At 42.0% G+C, this 17832-nt stretch overlaps 1 protein-coding gene across 4 annotated transcripts in view; it reads left to right on the top strand.

The window, feature by feature from the left end:
• Positions 1–16558, top strand: part of fgfr1a (fibroblast growth factor receptor 1a) — a 35093-nt gene extending 18535 nt beyond the window's left edge. The window contains exons 5-19 of one of the 4 annotated variants that reach the window (XM_030737629.1): positions 968–1057; positions 1638–1810; positions 3912–4035; positions 5130–5320; positions 5634–5784; positions 9134–9330; positions 9724–9869; positions 10185–10306; positions 10814–10924; positions 11420–11610; positions 11723–11845; positions 13759–13829; positions 13936–14073; positions 15012–15117; positions 15210–16558. In XM_030737629.1, the coding sequence (XP_030593489.1) occupies positions 968–1057; positions 1638–1810; positions 3912–4035; positions 5130–5320; positions 5634–5784; positions 9134–9330; positions 9724–9869; positions 10185–10306; positions 10814–10924; positions 11420–11610; positions 11723–11845; positions 13759–13829; positions 13936–14073; positions 15012–15117; positions 15210–15386 (2111 nt within the window). In that variant the 3' untranslated portion in view covers positions 15387–16558. Of the gene's footprint in view, positions 1–967; positions 1058–1637; positions 1811–3911; positions 4036–5129; positions 5321–5633; positions 5785–6966; positions 7112–9133; positions 9331–9723; positions 9870–10184; positions 10307–10813; positions 10925–11419; positions 11611–11722; positions 11846–13758; positions 13830–13935; positions 14074–15011; positions 15118–15209 lie in introns of all 4 variants that reach the window. The other 3 variants (XM_030737630.1, XM_030737631.1, XM_030737632.1) reach the window with 3 other exon arrangements.
• Positions 16559–17832: the final 1274 nt, after the last annotated feature.

Here is a 17832-nt window from a genome sequence, read left to right as displayed (position 1 = left end):
TGAGTACACCCCTCACATTTCTGCAGATATTTAAGTATATCTTTTCATAGGACAACACTGACAAAATGACACTTTGACACAATGAAAAGTGGTCTGTGTGCAGCTTATATAACAGTGTAAATTTATTCTTCCCTCAAAATAACTCAATATACAGCCATTATTGTCTAAACCAGCGGCAACAAAAGTGAGTACACCCCTAAGAGACTACACCTGTAAATGTCCAAATTGAGCACTGCTTGTCATTTCCCCTCCAAAATGTCATGTGACTCGTTAGTGTTACTAGGTCTCAGGTGTGCATAGGGAGCAGGTGTGTTCAATTTTGTAGTACAGCTCTCACACTCTCTCATACTGGTCACTGAAAGTTCTAACATGGCACCTCATGGCAAAGAACTCTCTGAGGATCTTAAAAGACGAATTGTTGCGCTACGTGAAGACTGTTATATAAGCTGCACACAGACTACTTTTCATTGTGTCATTTTGTCAGTGTTGTCCCATGAAAAGATATACTTAAATATATGCAGACATGTGAGGGGTGTACTCACTTTTGTGATACACTGTACGCGTGTGGCGTAGTGTCACAGAGTACCATAGTCAGGTTTTAGGTTTGTGTGAATTGTGTCTTCGTTAATAACCCCTCGAGTTTACTGTATATATTTCAGATACAGTGTATAATATTACTGTTGCATTTGGGCTATTCTAGTTTTTATTTTTTAAATCAAATCCTTAAGAAGGCGTACTCTTTATTTGTAACAAAGTGAAGAAGGTGTATTGCACCACTTAGTATTGCGCCATGTGATGTATGCCTTGTGTTTAGTGTAAACTGCATCCATCGGTCCCTGTGTCCATAAACTGTGAAAAAAGTGACTCTTTTGTCTAAATGTTGAATTGCTGCTGCAGCACTGTGATTTATTTATTTATTTATTTTTAATGAATGGAGTTGTTTTTAAAATTACTTCCTCTTCTTTAGTTGATACCTTGGCCTCATCTGAGGATGATGATGAAGATGAAGAGTCTTCATCAGAGGAAACCAAACTGCTGGGCAGTCAAAAGCTGATGCGTAAGTGTGCTGCACTCTTCATGTAGCTAATGTACTGCAATAAATGGTCATTGCTGATTCATCCGAAGTCACAGGCGTATGAGTGTTCGCTATGAGTGGTCAGTGATTTGAGAGCTTTAAAATTCAATTATCGTACCGCCACGTGTGTGGGTTATGTCAGAATAAATGATTTCACTCTGAATCACAGGGTTTTTACTACCTCAGTGACAGCTTTTATATAAGAAATGACTCTCTGGTGACTAATCTTGGTTAACCTTAGATGTCCTGCAATTTGTCTGTAGCGTAATTAAGACACTCTGGCTTCATTTTGCTACTGCTGCTTGCTCTGACCACAAAGAATGCAGCGGCCTCAAAGCGTGACAAGCATGTACTCTGGCTCCAAGAGTTTTATCTCCCAATGAAATTTGTTCAACGTGGCTTAACTGAGGCAAAAATGATTTAAAAAGTACATCAAGCCTCAGCCACAGGTTTACATATTATGTTTTTTTTTCTTTTTTTTCATAAGAAGACAATTATACCTTTCTGTATGTTTTTTTTTTTTTTTTTTTTTTTTGCCCCCCATCCCCCTTATTTGTTGTAGCAATGGCTCCACAATGGGCTCACCCAGAAAAAATGGAGAAGAAGCTTCATGCCGTTCCAGCCAGCAAAACTGTAAAGTTTCGATGCCAGGCCAGTGGCAACCCAACTCCCACTCTGAAATGGTACAAGAATGGGAAGGAGTTCAAGAGAGACCATCGCATTGGAGGCTTCAAGGTTAGTACAAATAGTCTCGCAGGCTTGATTTCCATAGCTCCTTCTCATTGAGTCTACACTACACCATCCTTAGCATTTCTTAGTCTCCAAACTCATTCACTACAAGAGTAGATTTGTCAGTGATCTCATCTTCACATTAGATCACCGCCCCCTTTGCTGCACTTATAATTTTTTTTTTTTCTGGTAGAAAAAAGGAGAGGCAAGTTTTCCCATTTTTGACCCGAGAAACAATGCAAGATGAAACCCTATGCTACAATAGGAACGATGTGTCATAGCAACACTTTGAGGTGGGGAATCCTAGACATCCGTTAGGATATAGGAAAACATTGCCTGTCCTAATTCTGGGTATCAGTACACTGACTTTTCTTGTCAGAGGATCTCAGACTCACAAACTCAGTCTTCTTTTAAAACATTACTGAAAACCGTTTTGATTACAAGGCTTTGTCTTAACTGGTGTGGCTTTATTTGTAAGCCATGCCATATTTTTATATTTAATTATATTTATATGGCTTTATAGTTCTTTTTACTGTTTGGTTTTTTGTTTTTTTCTTTTTTGTGCAAAGCCTTATAACTTTGATTTAGAAAGGTGCTATAATAACTGATGAGCGTTCTTTCCATTCACACCCATGCAGCAGTAAAGTTGTCATGATTACTACTAGATCCATGATGTCCAACAGGATTTTACTGTGGGGTTTTTGGTGAGCATCTTTCCAGAGAAGCTATATTCAAAGGTGGTAGGACATGCTCATAAACAGGAAGGTTAACACTGAATAAGATGTTTTATTCTAGTTTCTGGATTGACTTGGGAGGTGCTATATTTGAGAAGTGTAATGCACCATTTTACTGTTTACATGGCGACTTAGAGATTGTCATAATGAATATGTTTGGTCTGATTTAAGATAAGGAATTAAATATTTCCTATTGGCACAAGGAAGCCGTAGTCATTTTTTTTTTTTAATCCCTAGCCTTATCAGTTGAAATGTGATATGGCCATTATGTGTGGTGGTTTTTGCTTCAGTGTTGACTTCTCTGTGAATAACTGCATTCAGTAGCAGTTCCCCCACAGGTGTGGAATGTATGTGCATGTTCAGAGACTAAGAAACAACCCTCCTCCTGTCCTACATCTGCTCTTCCCATCAAGGTATGGGCTAGTCCAGCCTTGTCTTGTGCTTCACTTGCCCATCTCCCTCTCCAGCTGGGACGCATTTAGGAGTTTCCTTTCAGCTGCCTGCTGCCCTTGTGCACACACACACACACACACACACACACACACACACACACACACAGAGCCAGGCAGCACATTTAACCATCTTGCTGCTTTTTTTTTTTTTTTTTTTCTTTTCTTTTTTTTCTTTTTCTTCTTTAGTGAAGGTGCAAAGGTCTGCATCTGCGACTGGGGACGTCTACCATCTCCCCCACACTTTTGATTTTTATGGTCGGGCTTCTATTGTTCATATCGTCTGCATGGCGACATGCAGGAGGGAGGAAATAATGTAGACCACATGTACACGAACCCAAGCACAACACATCTGGCAGCAGGCAGCTGGACTCCCTCATCACGTTTTTTGCTAAATAGGGGAAACCGTCTGTATACATGCATGTTTGATGTTGCCATTGCCTTAGAGGTTTGTTGGCTAATCACACACTGCCGGTCTTGGCAGATTTATGGCGGAGAAATTATAACACGTCTGTGAAAAAGAGCCAGACATCAGTTGATGCTAATAAGACATGTTGGGGCAGTTATGGGAGAGAGATATAGATATTTAAAATTTGCAGTGGCCGTTGTTGGGTAGGACAAAAATCTGGTGCATTAAAACTTTCTCACAGGAAGAAGGTGTAGTGTGTTATCATCATCACATTGCACTTCATTATTTGCTGTTGCTTTAAAGTGTAGAAAATTTGATTTAGGACCATTGATATGGAGAGACAAATTAGTGTTCTTCTAAACATCTCTTAAAAAAAAAACTTACTGAAAATTATAGGATTTCCACTTCCTGACTCATACAGTTAAATGCTTTCTCGTGTTTTCATTTTTGATATATAGAGTTTTAGTGCAGTTACTGTCCAATAACTTTGTTTTGTTTTCTTTAATCACTTTTAGGTCCGTGACCATGTATGGACCATCATCATGGAGTCTGTAGTACCCTCTGACAAGGGAAACTATACCTGTGTGGTGGAAAACCAGTATGGCAGCATTAATCACACCTATCAGCTAGATGTCGTGGGTAAGAGTTCGTAGTAATTGTTAATTGTATGCAACTTGCTAGGAAAACTGTAATTGTGGTTTAATTAGCTGTTGAACATTTGTAAAGCTCTAGGTGGAGAACAATCCCTCTAGCCATTAGTTTCTTATCTGGAGAGTATTCCACTTGATGTTGGGTATACACTGGACAGGTCGCTAGTCCACTGAAACAGCCAGCCATTCATGCTCATAGGCACTGGGAGAAAATGCAAACTTTGTGTACAACAACCCCATAAAATGCCTCAAAACTGCTTAACTAATCAAATGTGGTACTTATAACTGAGCTTTTAGAATATAGGCTTGGGGCCTTGATTACAGGGGAAGTTGGCTCTTTTTGTTGCTCTTTTGATAAACTGTACCTGTTTAATTGTGGCAGAAGTGATGGGTACAAGTAAAAGAGAGAAGTGATTACTCCTCTAGGGCCTACTCCATGACTCACTCTTGCACCATTGGTTTTATAAATCATGGTTCCATTTCCTCCACCCCTGGTGTCCCCTGGGCTTTTCCTGTCCTAAGGCATCTAGGCCTGATGAGCATTAAGATTGTTGCACAGTGAGGAGAAAGTACTGTCATAAGTGCTTTCCAAGGTCCTCATGGATGTCTTGGTTAGGAAATCTTCCACAGCTGATATCCTGCCAGGTTCTTGGCTTGTAAGTTTACTTTGGAGAGTTATTAGTCATCAAAATGGGGCTGCAAGAACATTTCACTTCACAGTAACAGCACCAGATGAGGCATTTAAGTGGCTTGCTTGCCTGACAACTCTTAATAATTACACAACCAGCATATAGCTGAGGATGCCGGCAATTTAAATCTCCATTATGGCCTGTAATTTAGAAAGTGTGGCCTGAAAATACACAGCATCAGACCAAATGATTGAGCAACCTTCAGTCCTGGTCATTTACTAGTTATAAAACAGGTGGCAGAAGTTTTATTGGCTTTTGTTTGAAAATCAGTCAGCCGTGTGTACATTTTTATTTTTTTTGGAAATGGCACACATGGCTTCATATTGTGTGTTTTGCTTCACTGATCACCAAAATGTCAAAAGTAAAGTCTGTATGTTTTTTGATTTTGTTGCAGAGCGCTCTCCACACAGGCCCATCCTGCAGGCTGGCCTGCCAGCTAATTGCACTGCAGTAGTAGGCAGTGACGTGGAGTTTGAGTGCAAGGTGTTCAGTGACCCTCAGCCCCACATTCAGTGGCTGAAGCACATCGAGGTCAATGGGAGCCGTGTTGGTCCAGATGGTCTACCCTACGTTCGTGTCCTCAAGGTATGAGCTTAATCTAACTCATCCTGTGGCAACAGGCCAAGTTCCTGTGTTTTGTTTTTTTTGTTTGTTTGTTTTTTTAGAGATAACAGAACATTGAAGGTTTTATCATGGAGTGATTTGTATTTGTTTACTTTTTCTCAAGTCATTTTCTGTAAGTATAATTCTGTAATCATTTTCTGTATCTGTATGTGAAAGGAGATCTGAATGTATTGTTTGTCATTATAACTCTGAAATAACCCGCACAAACCCCTCAGCGATCCAGTGTCAGCCACCATTTTCTTCTGTGCTGCACATAACTTGTTTTTGTTTCCAGCATTCTGGGGTCAATAGCTCGGACGCTCAGGTGCTGACCCTCTACAATGTGACAGAGGAGGAGAGCGGAGAGTATATATGTAAAGTGTCCAATTATATAGGAGAGGCCAATCAGTCAGCCTGGCTGACTGTCACCAGATATGAACCCACAGGTAACCACCACGCTGTAGTACAGGGACAACACAGTGGAGGCGCTTCTAGGACCACCTGGAAAAACTAGACCCGTATAACTCGAGACAACCTCAGCTGTTTCTCTCCTCCCTCCCTTCCTCCCTCCTTGGTGCTCCTGACTGTAAATGACGCTATGGAAAATTCGCAGCAGAACAGTTGAAAGTGTTTAGTCTCAGGTTTATGTTGGACTCATTCTCATTCCTGCCCCATCCCTCTGCTGTGCCCTCCTAATAAGGGCCTCTCTTGCCATCTTCTATTACTCTCACTCCCTTGCCCTTCAAAGTCTTCTGTACACGGCTCACAAACTCTGCCCCCACCCCCCGCCCCTCCAGCTGTCATCCTCTGCTTACCTATGTTTCACAGACCTGTTTGTCTAATGTTTAGTTTGTGTGAGTGTGAATTTAAAGCTTGATTATAATCCTCCTTTGAGTCTGTGCTGTATCTACAGTGTGGTAGAGCGCTGTATTGTGATCTCGCATGCAACTCCCCATAAATGAAACTACATGTCGGGGTAATGTAGTCCACAATAACTGTGATTGGTATGCTTGGCAGCAATACACTTTGTAAACACAGCATATTGATTTGCAACACGATACTGCTGTGAAGCATACTCTATGTAATGGACTGTAACTGTATCTGGCATTCAGTTTTAGTGTCTTTCTGCATTGCAGTAATTTCAGTTAAAGTACCATTGTTATTTTTATTAGTGTCAAATTGAACACTAGTTTTGGCAGATATAGAGTAAAGCAGTCACACCAATGTGCAAGTATATATGCCCACAATGCTGCGGCAGCTAAGTAAACTACAACATGGATTCAACTCAGGGCTATAAATCAAGCATGAGTGTGGCCTGTTCTGCTGTGAACTTTCCATGCCCATCTCTTGCATGTAGAGATGAGACAGGTATTTGATGTGGTGATGGTGTGGTCCAATGTGGGGTTCGACAGTACAGACTTAACATAACCATCTTTTCCACTAACAGATCCTGGAGGGCTCTTTCTGAGCAGCCCTCTGCAGGGGCTCTAGGTGTTACTTTTTGGGCAGATGGTGTTGGATCGAAAAGGAGAACACTCCTCCATCCACTTTCGCTTTCAGTCCTTTACTCATGGTCCCCTTTCCTTCTTGGGCCTCTTATTGGGTGTGCTTCCTTTGTTATTTTCTAGACCGCTGGCCTTAACACCACGGACAAGGAAATGGAAGTTCTTCAACTGAGAAATGTGTCTTTTGATGACGCTGGGGAGTATACCTGCTTGGCAGGCAATTCTATCGGGTTCTCTCATCACTCTGCATGGTTGACCGTTTTTGAAGGTATCAGTGGTTCTGTCTCTTCTACATTTCCATTCCTTCCCTTTTTCGACAGAAGCCTGGCTATCCTCCTTCACATTTTTACCTGTTCTGGTAAAAGTGTAAGAGGAAGACAGGGCACATTACAATACTAAAAAAGAAAAACCTCTCTTTCTGTGCTCAGCATGGTTCTGCTCCATCTAAGTTCTTTAGATGGGAGAGTATGAATCATGCTCTGCTGTTTCTTAAATTATCAGAACATGCCAAACAATCCAAGCACTGTCCAGTGCCAAGTTTTTTTTTTTTGTTTGTTTTGTTTTTTTTACCTCTTCAAACAGGAATACATTTAATAATCACATTTTTAAAGAAGGGTTGTTTGGCAGCTCTGGTCAGATTTCACTTGAAACTGTCTCTTCTGTTCTGCCCTTTAATTGGTGTTTGCATTTGGTTTGCTGTTAAGCTGATTTTCTTTGACAAGCTGTACAAATGACATGTTTTGCTGATGTCATTTCCTGCTGTGAGCACAGCGGCTGGCTTTGATAATTGGCCGTAGTGGATGGTCTCATTCCTGAGGATTGGAATGGACATTTGTCCAATTATCAAGCTGCTTGTCAGTCAACCTCTTCACACAAGTGTAGCTCACTTGTGTTGCTGGTGTTGGTTAGGGGTGTAACTGTAGACTTCAGTCAGTGGGACATCCATGGTTTGGGATGTGCTGTTTTCTCCTTCTAGCATAAGGCATCAACATGCATCAGTACATTTTTCAGTGGTAATACTGCAAATAGATCTGAGTATAAATGTGCTTCTAAAATGCAAAATTAAGCAATTTGGAGGGAAAAGGGGGCAACTAGAATAAGTCTTTAAAGAATTTATATCCACTATGAGCAAGCTATCCTATTAAATTAAATGTACTTTGAAGAAAAGGATATTACAGTGGCCCTCATTTCCATATTTATATTTTTATTCTACTAGAGCAGCTTTGCATGGTGCAGCCCCTCTGTTCATCCTCTGCCTTTAACAAGCTATTTTAGCTCCTCTTCCTTTTAAAGGCCACCCTTATTTTTAAGCCAGCTTTATTTTGATTGGCTGCCTTCTGCAAATATCAGCCAGAGCTGCATGCCTGAGGTGATCGTGTTAAGGATATCCCCTCTGTGACATAAAGAGCCAAAGTAGAAAAAACTTGGGCTTCAAACCACTTTAAGTTTTTGGCTTCTAGAAATTTTTAGCAAATACACACAAACAAAAAACTCATTCATAAGCAGTGTCCCTAATATCTGCCTCCTACAAGCTACATCCCAATCCAATGTATGATCAAACCATTTTTCCCCATTAAAACTGGAATCCATTACACCCCTGATACTGGTATGACTAAATGTTGGTGTTTCCACAGTTTGGGAGGAAAAAAACAAGATCTGAATTGGATCATTTCATTCTAAGGGTTAGCTTTTATTTATTTGCCATTTAGAACAGAAATTATTTTCTTTGAAAGAAAAGTTTTTATTACCAGCACCAACACGCAACTTGTTGAAAATTGCATTACAGATGAAGTCACTATGAAATACTGTATTGATCAAGGGAAGCAGTTAAACTACCGCACTGAGCTCATGCTTCGTGGTATGCTGCTTTAGACCTACAAATAGAAACAAACTGAATTAGATTATTTGACGTAGAATGATGTGCAGTTTTGAAATGTTATGTGTGAAGTATTCTACTCTATGCGAAAGTCTGAGTCTTTGTCACACTGCTACTCTTATATATTCATTACAGTACCACATTAATACAAAATAGATCCCAGCTAAATTGCTGCACTGCAGCTTACTGACTGATGAGGTATTTAAAGTAACACTGAGTTTGGAGCGTTCAATTCCTATATGCACTGGTGTCAAAGACTCTGACTTTTAGACATAAAAGTGTGGATGTGTTTGAGTAGACCATTTGTTTTATTTGTGATGAATGGGTGTGTTTTACTTGAGTACATGCAGTTAGTTCATTCATGACAGCTGACCCTATTCCTCCCTGCTCCTTGTCACCCTGCCACAAACATAGCGGTCCCGCACTACCCCCCAGCCAGCCACACCTACCTGGAGGTAGTCATCTACTGTGTGGGCTTCTTTTTCATAGCCATCATGATTGCGATCGCAATTATCGTCAAGATTCGCACCTCCTCTAAGAAGAGTGACTTCAACAGTCAGCTGGCCGTCCATAAGCTGGCCAAAAGCATCCCCCTGCGCAGACAGGTAACAGAAAGTAGATAGGGGGTTTGGAATATTTCTACTTTCTTACCTTTTCTCTTTTTTTTCTTGTGTGTATATGTGTGTTTGTTTGTATTTATGTTTGACTTATTTGAGTTAACTGCACATTTTCACAGCACTCTTTATTAGTGCCAGCCTAACACTTAAAGTATGCATTCATAGAGCTTTCATATTCATTGTAGATCCTTGAGGTCTTGTACATTAGGTAAGTGAAAGTGTTTAAGGCATGCTTCAAGTCTGTGGGCATGGTACACAATGCCTCAGCCACACCAGTAGTTATTACATGGTACTATATTGGTATTCTTTGAGGCTTTTTTGGCTATACGAACTCCTGCTAGAACTGTTCCACTGTGAGAGGAGTAATGTCACTGTTTCTTACCTCAGGTGTCTGTAGACTCAAGCTCCTCCATCCACTCCGGAGTGATGCTAGTCCGCCCCTCCCGCCTCTCTTCCAGTGGCACGCCAATGTTGTCAGGAGTTTCTGAGTATGAGCTGCCGCAAGATCCCCGCTGGGAGCTTCCCCGGGACAGGTATGTCTAGGACAAAATGTTCAAAGATCAACAGCTTGGAGGCTAGAGAAGTCCTGAATTGAAATAGACAGAATGGTGAGAGGGAAGCCAGCCACAAGTGAAATAAACATTTCTGTGACGTTTCCCCAAGAAGGTAATGTTGAGGTGCTTTTATGCAACACACTTGGACTGCAGGGCTGCAACAGGTATAATCTTAGTCAACCTCAAAAAAGGAAGCCACTGAGTTACAGATCTTCAGAGTTAAGTCAAGAGTTTATCACACAACGGATTTGTACTGCACTGAGTGTTAACAGTCTTGTTGTCTTCCCCCCACAGACTTGTTCTTGGGAAGCCACTGGGCGAAGGCTGCTTTGGCCAGGTGGTGATGGGGGAAGCGCTTGGTCTCGACAAAGAGAAGCCAAACCGTGTCACCAAGGTTGCAGTCAAAATGTTGAAATGTAAGTAAATTGTTCTTCAGTTAATACATGGTAGACTTGGGTAGACTGATATTAGAAGTAACTTGCTCTACTGGAATAAGTTAGCAGAGAATAAGTTCTTCACTTTACAGTGATTACATTTTTAGAGGAGCTTCAAGTCCAGGCAACAGGAATGAAAAATGCTTTTAACAACAAGGTGATTAACAGATTCTTAGAGCCATCTGCCACTGGATTCCAGCCATTGTGTAAATTGGAGAGTGGAGTAAAATTTATGAGAACCCTTGACTTCCTATATAAAACGGTGTCCATTAAACTGCACGGAGGAGTGAAGATGCGGGGAAAGCACCATTTATTGTCTCCTACTTTAAGTGCTTTTCCCGAGGGAGCATTTCACAGACAGCAGCCAACTCCCTAAGAGCTGCAGTGTTGGTGTATATACTTTGCAAGGTGATTATTGTGAGGCCTTTTTGGCCTTTTCACCAACAGAACGTGGACTAATTACCCAAATTTATTTCCCTCATTTTACAGCTGATGCCACAGAGAAAGACCTGTCAGACCTCATTTCAGAGATGGAGATGATGAAGATCATTGGGAAGCACAAGAACATCATTAATCTGCTGGGAGCCTGTACACAGGATGGTAGGACCAGACAGTTAGGGGCTGCTACCAACCTGCCCTGGACTATTCAGATCCAACACACACAAACACACACTCACACTACTGTCCCTCAGACAACAGTGTTGCTGTGAACCTTACTTTGAGGAATGTGTAGAAAAGCATGCATAAACGATTCTGACACCAGCTTCCGAGCTCGCAGTTTGAATCGACCACAGCTCCTGTCATTTCTGTCCAATCATCCCTGACGAAAAACTAAAGGAAACTAGCCTCTAATGACCATGCTGTGCACATCGCTCTGTTGCCTTCACACGGCTGCACAAAGCTCTTTGTTCATTTTACTCAACTTATCTCACGCTATAAATACACACTCTTGCTCATGCAGTTTTTGTTGTCTTTACTGTCCTCGATGTCACTAGTGTTGATATAATTTCTGTTGTATAATCTCCATTTAGAATTGAATGATGCATTGCATCATTTTGATTTTTTTTTTTTTTTTTTTTCCCCATTCATTTCTAGGTCCTCTATATGTGATAGTTGAATATGCATCCAAGGGCAACTTGCGAGAATACCTCCGGGCTCGCCGCCCACCAGGTATGGAGTACTGCTACAACCCAGACCAGGTTCCTGTGGAGAACGTGTCTGTCAAAGATCTTGTGTCCTTTGCTTACCAAGTGGCCCGAGGCATGGAGTATCTGGCCTCCAAAAAGGTAACCACAAGCAGCAATTCTCAACTTTCAATAAATTAATAAATCTATGAAAAAAATATTCTGGCTCTGACCCGACACTCCATTCTATTAATGTCTAATTTTATTGGTCTAGTGCATCCACAGAGACCTTGCAGCTCGCAATGTTTTGGTGACAGAGGACAATGTGATGAAAATAGCCGACTTTGGCCTGGCAAGAGATATCCACCACATTGACTATTATAAGAAGACCACCAATGTGAGTGTCCTCATTTGTTTCATGTTATTCATATATGCACATTTGTGTTATTTATTTATTTATTTTTTTAAACAGCATACTGCCAGTACGTTGGGGTTTTTACCAGTGGATGAGAGGGTTGCGTCCCTGCACCTTTGGGTTGGGGAACGGGTCCTGACTGACATCTGTGCTTATGCATCGAACAACAGTTCAGAATACCCAGCTTTTTTGAAGTCACTAGGTGGGGTGCTCAAGGGGGCTCCATCCTAGTGACTGTGTTGTCCTACTGGGAGACTTCAGCCCTCATGTGGGGAATGACAGTGAGACCTGGAGGGGCATAATTGGGAGAAATGGCCCGCTGTTCCTCTGACAGAACTTCAACAGGATTCCAAGGGAGGCTAGGGAAATTGAGTCCAAATGGGCCATGTTCCGCACCTCCGTTACCAAGGCTGCTGCACAGAGATGCGGCTGCAACCTATCGTGGTGGTAAACCAGACTGGGTGGGTGTTGGACACCCTCAAAAACTTGGGTGTGGGAGGAGTTTGGTGAGGCCATGGAAAAAGACTTTCAGTCTACCTCAAAGCAATTCTGGGAAACCGTCAGGTGTCTCAGGAGGGGAAAGCAGTGCTCTATTCACCCGGTGTATAATGTGGGTGGGGTGCTGCCGACTTCAACTGAGAATAAACATGGGCAGGTCATATTTGTAAGTAAGAACTGGTTCTCAAACATCTTACCTAGTAAACAACTCCTTGGTGGCAGGGCTCCTGGGGTGGGTGAGATTCATCCTGAGTTCTGAATGTTCTGGATGTTTTAGGGCCGTTTTGGTTGACATGCCTCTGCAATGTTGCATGGAGATCTGGGACAGTGCCTCTGGACTGGCGGACTGGGGTGGTGGTTCAGGGATAATCGAAGGGTGTGCTCCAGCTATCGGGGCTCACGCTCCTCAGCATCTCCGGGATGGTGTATGCTAGGATCCTGGAAAGGAGAGTTCTGGATGAACAATTTGTTTGTTTTTTTCCCTGGTTGTGGAACACTGAACCAGCTTTTTATCCTCTCGAGGATATTTGAAGGTGCGTTGGAATTTGTCCGACTTGGAAAAGGGATTTGAGTGCATCCCTCAGGGTATTCTGTGGGGGTGCTGTTGAAAGTATGGGGTGTCTGGCATAGAAGGCTTTCGCCTTGGTGGCCTCAGAATTGTGTCTGCTTTTTGCAGATGATGTGGTCCTGTTGGCTTCATCAGATGCAACAGAGTGTAAGGCAAGAGGTTTAAGAATTGGCACCTAAAAGTCTGAGGCCATGGTCAGCCAGAAAAGGGTGGACTGCCCAATCCAGATGAAGGTCAAGTTTTTACCCCAAGTGGAGGAATTTAAGTATTTCAGTGTCTTGTTCATGAGTGAGGAGGAAGGGAGTGGGAGATTGATGGACAGATTGGGGGCTGCATCTATGGTTATGTGGACACTACCAGTCTGTCGTGGTGAAGAGAGAACTGAGCGTAAAAACTAAGCTTTCAATTTACCAGTTGGGTTACATCCCTACACTCACCTATGGTCACGACCTTTGGGTAGTGACCAAAAGAACAAGATCGTGGAATTGAGCTTTCTCTCAAGGGTGGCTGGCCTCTCCCTTACAGATAGGAGCTAGTTGAGGTGGTTCGGGCATCTGACAAGGATGCCTCCTGGTCACCTCCTGGGTGAGGTGCTCCAGGCAGTTGTCCTGGGAGGAGGCCTCAAGACCCAGGACACGCTGGAGAGATTACATCTCTTGATGGCTTGGGAACGCCTCGGTGTACCCCCGGATGAACTGGAGAAGGTTGCTGGGGTGAAGGGAGTCTGGGTTTCTCTGCTTAGGCTGCTGCCCCCGCAACCCAGCAGATTAGCAGGAGATGGATGGATGGATTGATGGATGGCATAGTAATGTGTATACATTTTCCAAAGGGCCGTTTGCCAGTGAAGTGGATGGCTCCAGAGGCTCTGTTTGACCGGATATACACGCACCAAAGTGATGTGTGAGTATCACACGGCATTACTTTGCTTATTCAGTCTTGTTGGAATGTGACAATAACATTTAGTCGGGCAGAAAACCTAGACGCTCTCATCTGTTTCCTCCTGCAGCTGGTCATTTGGGGTGTTGCTTTGGGAGATCTTCACCCTAGGTGGCTCTCCATATCCTGGTGTTCCAGTGGAAGAGCTGTTCAAGCTGCTCAAGGAAGGTCACCGTATGGACAAGCCCTCCACATGCACACATGAGCTGTAAGGACACACTACACACAGAAAAATCATAATGTTCCACTGACTTCTCTAGCATTTTCATATTTAAAAAAGGTAAAACAAACAGGCAAAAATAAAATGGTATGTTTAATATTTCCGCAAACAATGTAACTTTTCTTTAAATTGATAAATCTAATGTACAAAAACCAGTGATTCACTGATGGCCCATAAATTGAATGAAGCTCTGAGCATGCCTGAACTAGACTGCATGGGCTGTGGGTTGTGACTGCACTTTTTTACACTTAAAAGCAAATCCATTGAAAAGTAATTTCATTTAGTATGGAAAGGTGGGTGTTCTTCATCTATGCATTGTGCGATTCTAGATGATGCATGATGATGCATTGCAAGCTGGAGGGCAGTTCTAACTAGAACCAACAGGAGGTGGAGAATTGATTTTTATAGCAGAAGGAATACTGTTGCAAACTGCAGTTCAAGATGGAGTTTGATTTTATGTTTAGTAAAGTGGATGCACCTCCTTTCATGCATATACAGTTGTGTGCACATACATGTACGAGTACAGTCTAATTGTGTGGGAAATGCTGATAACTGTTTAAAAATAATTTTGAACCGTGTAAATGGTTGGTATTTATATTAGTGTCACCCACATTTCTGTATATAAGAAAAATTCCTGGTGCTTACATTACAATGATGCTATCTCACTTTTCATTTAGTTTTTTTTGTTTTTGTGATCCTGGTGAAATGAAATGCTTAAAGACTGAGTGAGCTCCAGCTGGAGCATGTTGTCCAGCCTTGTTATGGACTGTCACCTGCCAGCTACAGCTGGGTTTCAGTTCATTTGATCACTCCTTGATCAAGTTTAAGATTTAACCTGAGATTTATGTGTTGTAATGAGAAATGAGAGACAGCTGGAACACTAAAACCCAACCATGTAATTTTGAATTTTGCGCTAATTTCTGCAGGTATATGATGATGAGGGACTGCTGGCATGCTGTGCCTTCTCAGAGGCCCACATTCAAACAGTTAGTAGAAGACCTGGATCGTGCTCTGGCCTTGACATCTAACCAGGTCAGTAGTGGTCCTCTCCTCAACAAGCAGAGAAGCAGCTGATGTGTTTTTGAAGTGCAATGCTGAATTTATCTCCTCCTTTTGTACCGCAGGAGTATTTGGAGCTTTCAGTGCCTCTGGACCAATATTCCCCCAGCTACCCAGACACCCGCAGCTCCACCTGCTCCTCTGGAGAGGACTCTGTTTTCTCACATGATGCTGGTGCGGAGGAACCATGCCTGCCCAAGTTCCCTCCTCACTCTAATGGGGCGGCCATTAAGAAACGTTGATACCTCCTGTTCTTTCAAACATTGACATTTCCTCCACTCCCTGCCTCATGGGGTTGGACTCCTCCCCGTATTCCCAGAGATGAAGCTAAATTAAAAAACAAAAACCCCACTGGTGCTTTTGTGGAGAAGGATCTTGGAGACACCTTGTTGAACTCACTTGGATCACATGGACTGAAGATTGCAGCCATTTCCCAGTTCTTGTTGGTGACTGTGTTACGAGCACTTTGTATTAACGGGACTGGCTTACAGTGCCAGAAAAGAAACTGACTTTTCTCATCACTTGGGGCATTCCAAAGCCGGGTCAGGAGAACTGAAAGGACTGATGTTTGGGGGGGGTGTAGGGTTTGATTTGGTTTGTTTGTCCTCAGTGTTTGTTTCATCAAAGGTGAAGACCAGCACTCTGCTTTTCAGACCAAATCCACAGAAGATGCTATCAAGAGATGTGCAGCACCATGGGCCACTGCATCATTCATTATCATCTTGTACATACAGTTAGGAAATTATGAATACAAATATATATATTTACACTGTATTCTTATTTTTATTACCATAATTGACTTACTTTTTGTACAAGGATGCTTCTGCTTGATCCATTTTTGAGTTTAGCCTGAGGGGAAGTTGCTCCATGAGGGTATTTTAAAATTGATAAGGATTACATGGCCATTTCTTTCTTTCTCGCCGTATCACAGCTTTGATTTTCCCCTATTTTTTTTTTTTTCTTTACTGCATAATCTTTGATGGAAATATATATTGGGTTTTTTGTTTTTTTGTTTGTTTTTTTTAAACTAAGTGCTTTTCATGACGCAACCTTGCAATACAGTTTCTTAGTGTTTTGGATGGCTTTCCAGCTGTGTGTGTGTGTGTGTGTGTGTGTGTGTGTGTGTGTGTGTGTGTGTGTGTGTGTGTGTGTGTGTGTGTGTGTGTGTGTGTGAAAATGATCTCTTCACTTCAAGAATGGTCACAACTGTAAATATTTCTGGTTGTATGCCAGGCTTGTTAATATCCACAGCAATCCACAACCGTGCGCACCTTTTCATGTGATGAACTTTTCTCCTACTGTAAATGATTTAACAGGGGTTACATTTGCTGCCATATAACTTCTGACAAAGGCTTGCAGAACACGTATGTCATCATAAAAAGGATTACATTGAATAAAATGCTGTTGATAAATAAACTACTGGAGCTTTCAGCGTTTGAACTCAACTCCATAAACCTATAACTCCATCAACTCTATAAATATCAACGTTTTTATGCTGGTGATGTAAATTATGTTTACAGAAATGGAATGATGGCCACTTCAATCTCCCACCCAGTTAACAGGTTGCTGAGGTCTGATTAGATATGATAATGTGCTGCTGACATCAGAAATGTGCAGCAAACACCAGCTGGCAGTAAACATGTTATTTATGGTGGTGCGACTGGCTTGGCAAGTGCTGTTGCTGCTCTTCCATCCATCAGCCACGCCAACCTTGGTGCCCGTGTCTGCCTCTGGCTTCCTGCCACTGGCTGATGCATCACCTGGATTGCAGTCTCCATGCAACAGGCTAAAATCAGCAGCACAGCGCAACGTGTGCTCATCCCTTTTTTTTTTTTTTTTTAAAAACTCTTCCTCTTACAGCTCAGGTCACTGCGGTTAGCCTTCATGGCATATTGTATTACAGCAACAATGAACTAAGTTTATTTGGTAATGGGTAACAGATCTATATTTTATTCCAATAGTTATAAACAGTTAATTAAAACTAAAATGCGACTGATAGCAGCTTTTTATGATGGCTTTCAAAGATACCGGCTCTGTCTTACTAGTCACTTGTAGATTTCTGTGCACACTTCAAGGATTCAAATACCTTGTTTTGTTTGTGAGAAATATTCACTCCTGAAAATGTGATGTATCCATGTCCTATGGCTGAAGTGATGCTGAAGAGCACAGGGAGGCCATTAGGTGGAAGGCATTATCACTTGCAACAGATGGTACAGGAAGAGTTTGGTAGAGCAAAGTTCATCATCTGTACTCTGGTAAAGCAACAGTTAAACTACTTAGCTGATGGCTGTGATTTATGATCTCCATTAGGGTGTGTCTATATTTTGTTCTGATGACACGGGAAGATGTTTACAGTTAGTGTCACATTCCCCAGTTATAACAACTATCTAATTAAATGGCTTCTAATTCTGAGATGAGAGAAGAAGGGGCTGCTATGTCCTGTGTTTCGTCTCAGAGAAATGACTGACTGGGAGATGCAAATTGATTTGGGAATACCGGAATTTAAACCATTCGAGCACTACCCAGCTGTAACTGGCATGTTAAAGTTCCAACAACACTGTTGCACAATTCTGGACAGCCTGATGAACTGCCTCCAGTTATGCCAGCTGCCTATTTTGAAGACCTCTTGGTGTAAATGTTCCATGGAAAAAACTGAAAACATCCTGTTCTTTTCAAAAACCGATTAAG

Source organism: Archocentrus centrarchus, chromosome 9 (assembly GCF_007364275.1).
Source record: "Archocentrus centrarchus isolate MPI-CPG fArcCen1 chromosome 9, fArcCen1, whole genome shotgun sequence".
Classification (NCBI taxonomy): domain Eukaryota; kingdom Metazoa; phylum Chordata; class Actinopteri; order Cichliformes; family Cichlidae; genus Archocentrus; species Archocentrus centrarchus.
Note: the sequence above shows the minus strand (reverse complement) of the source record. Positions and strands in the feature narration are given on the sequence as shown.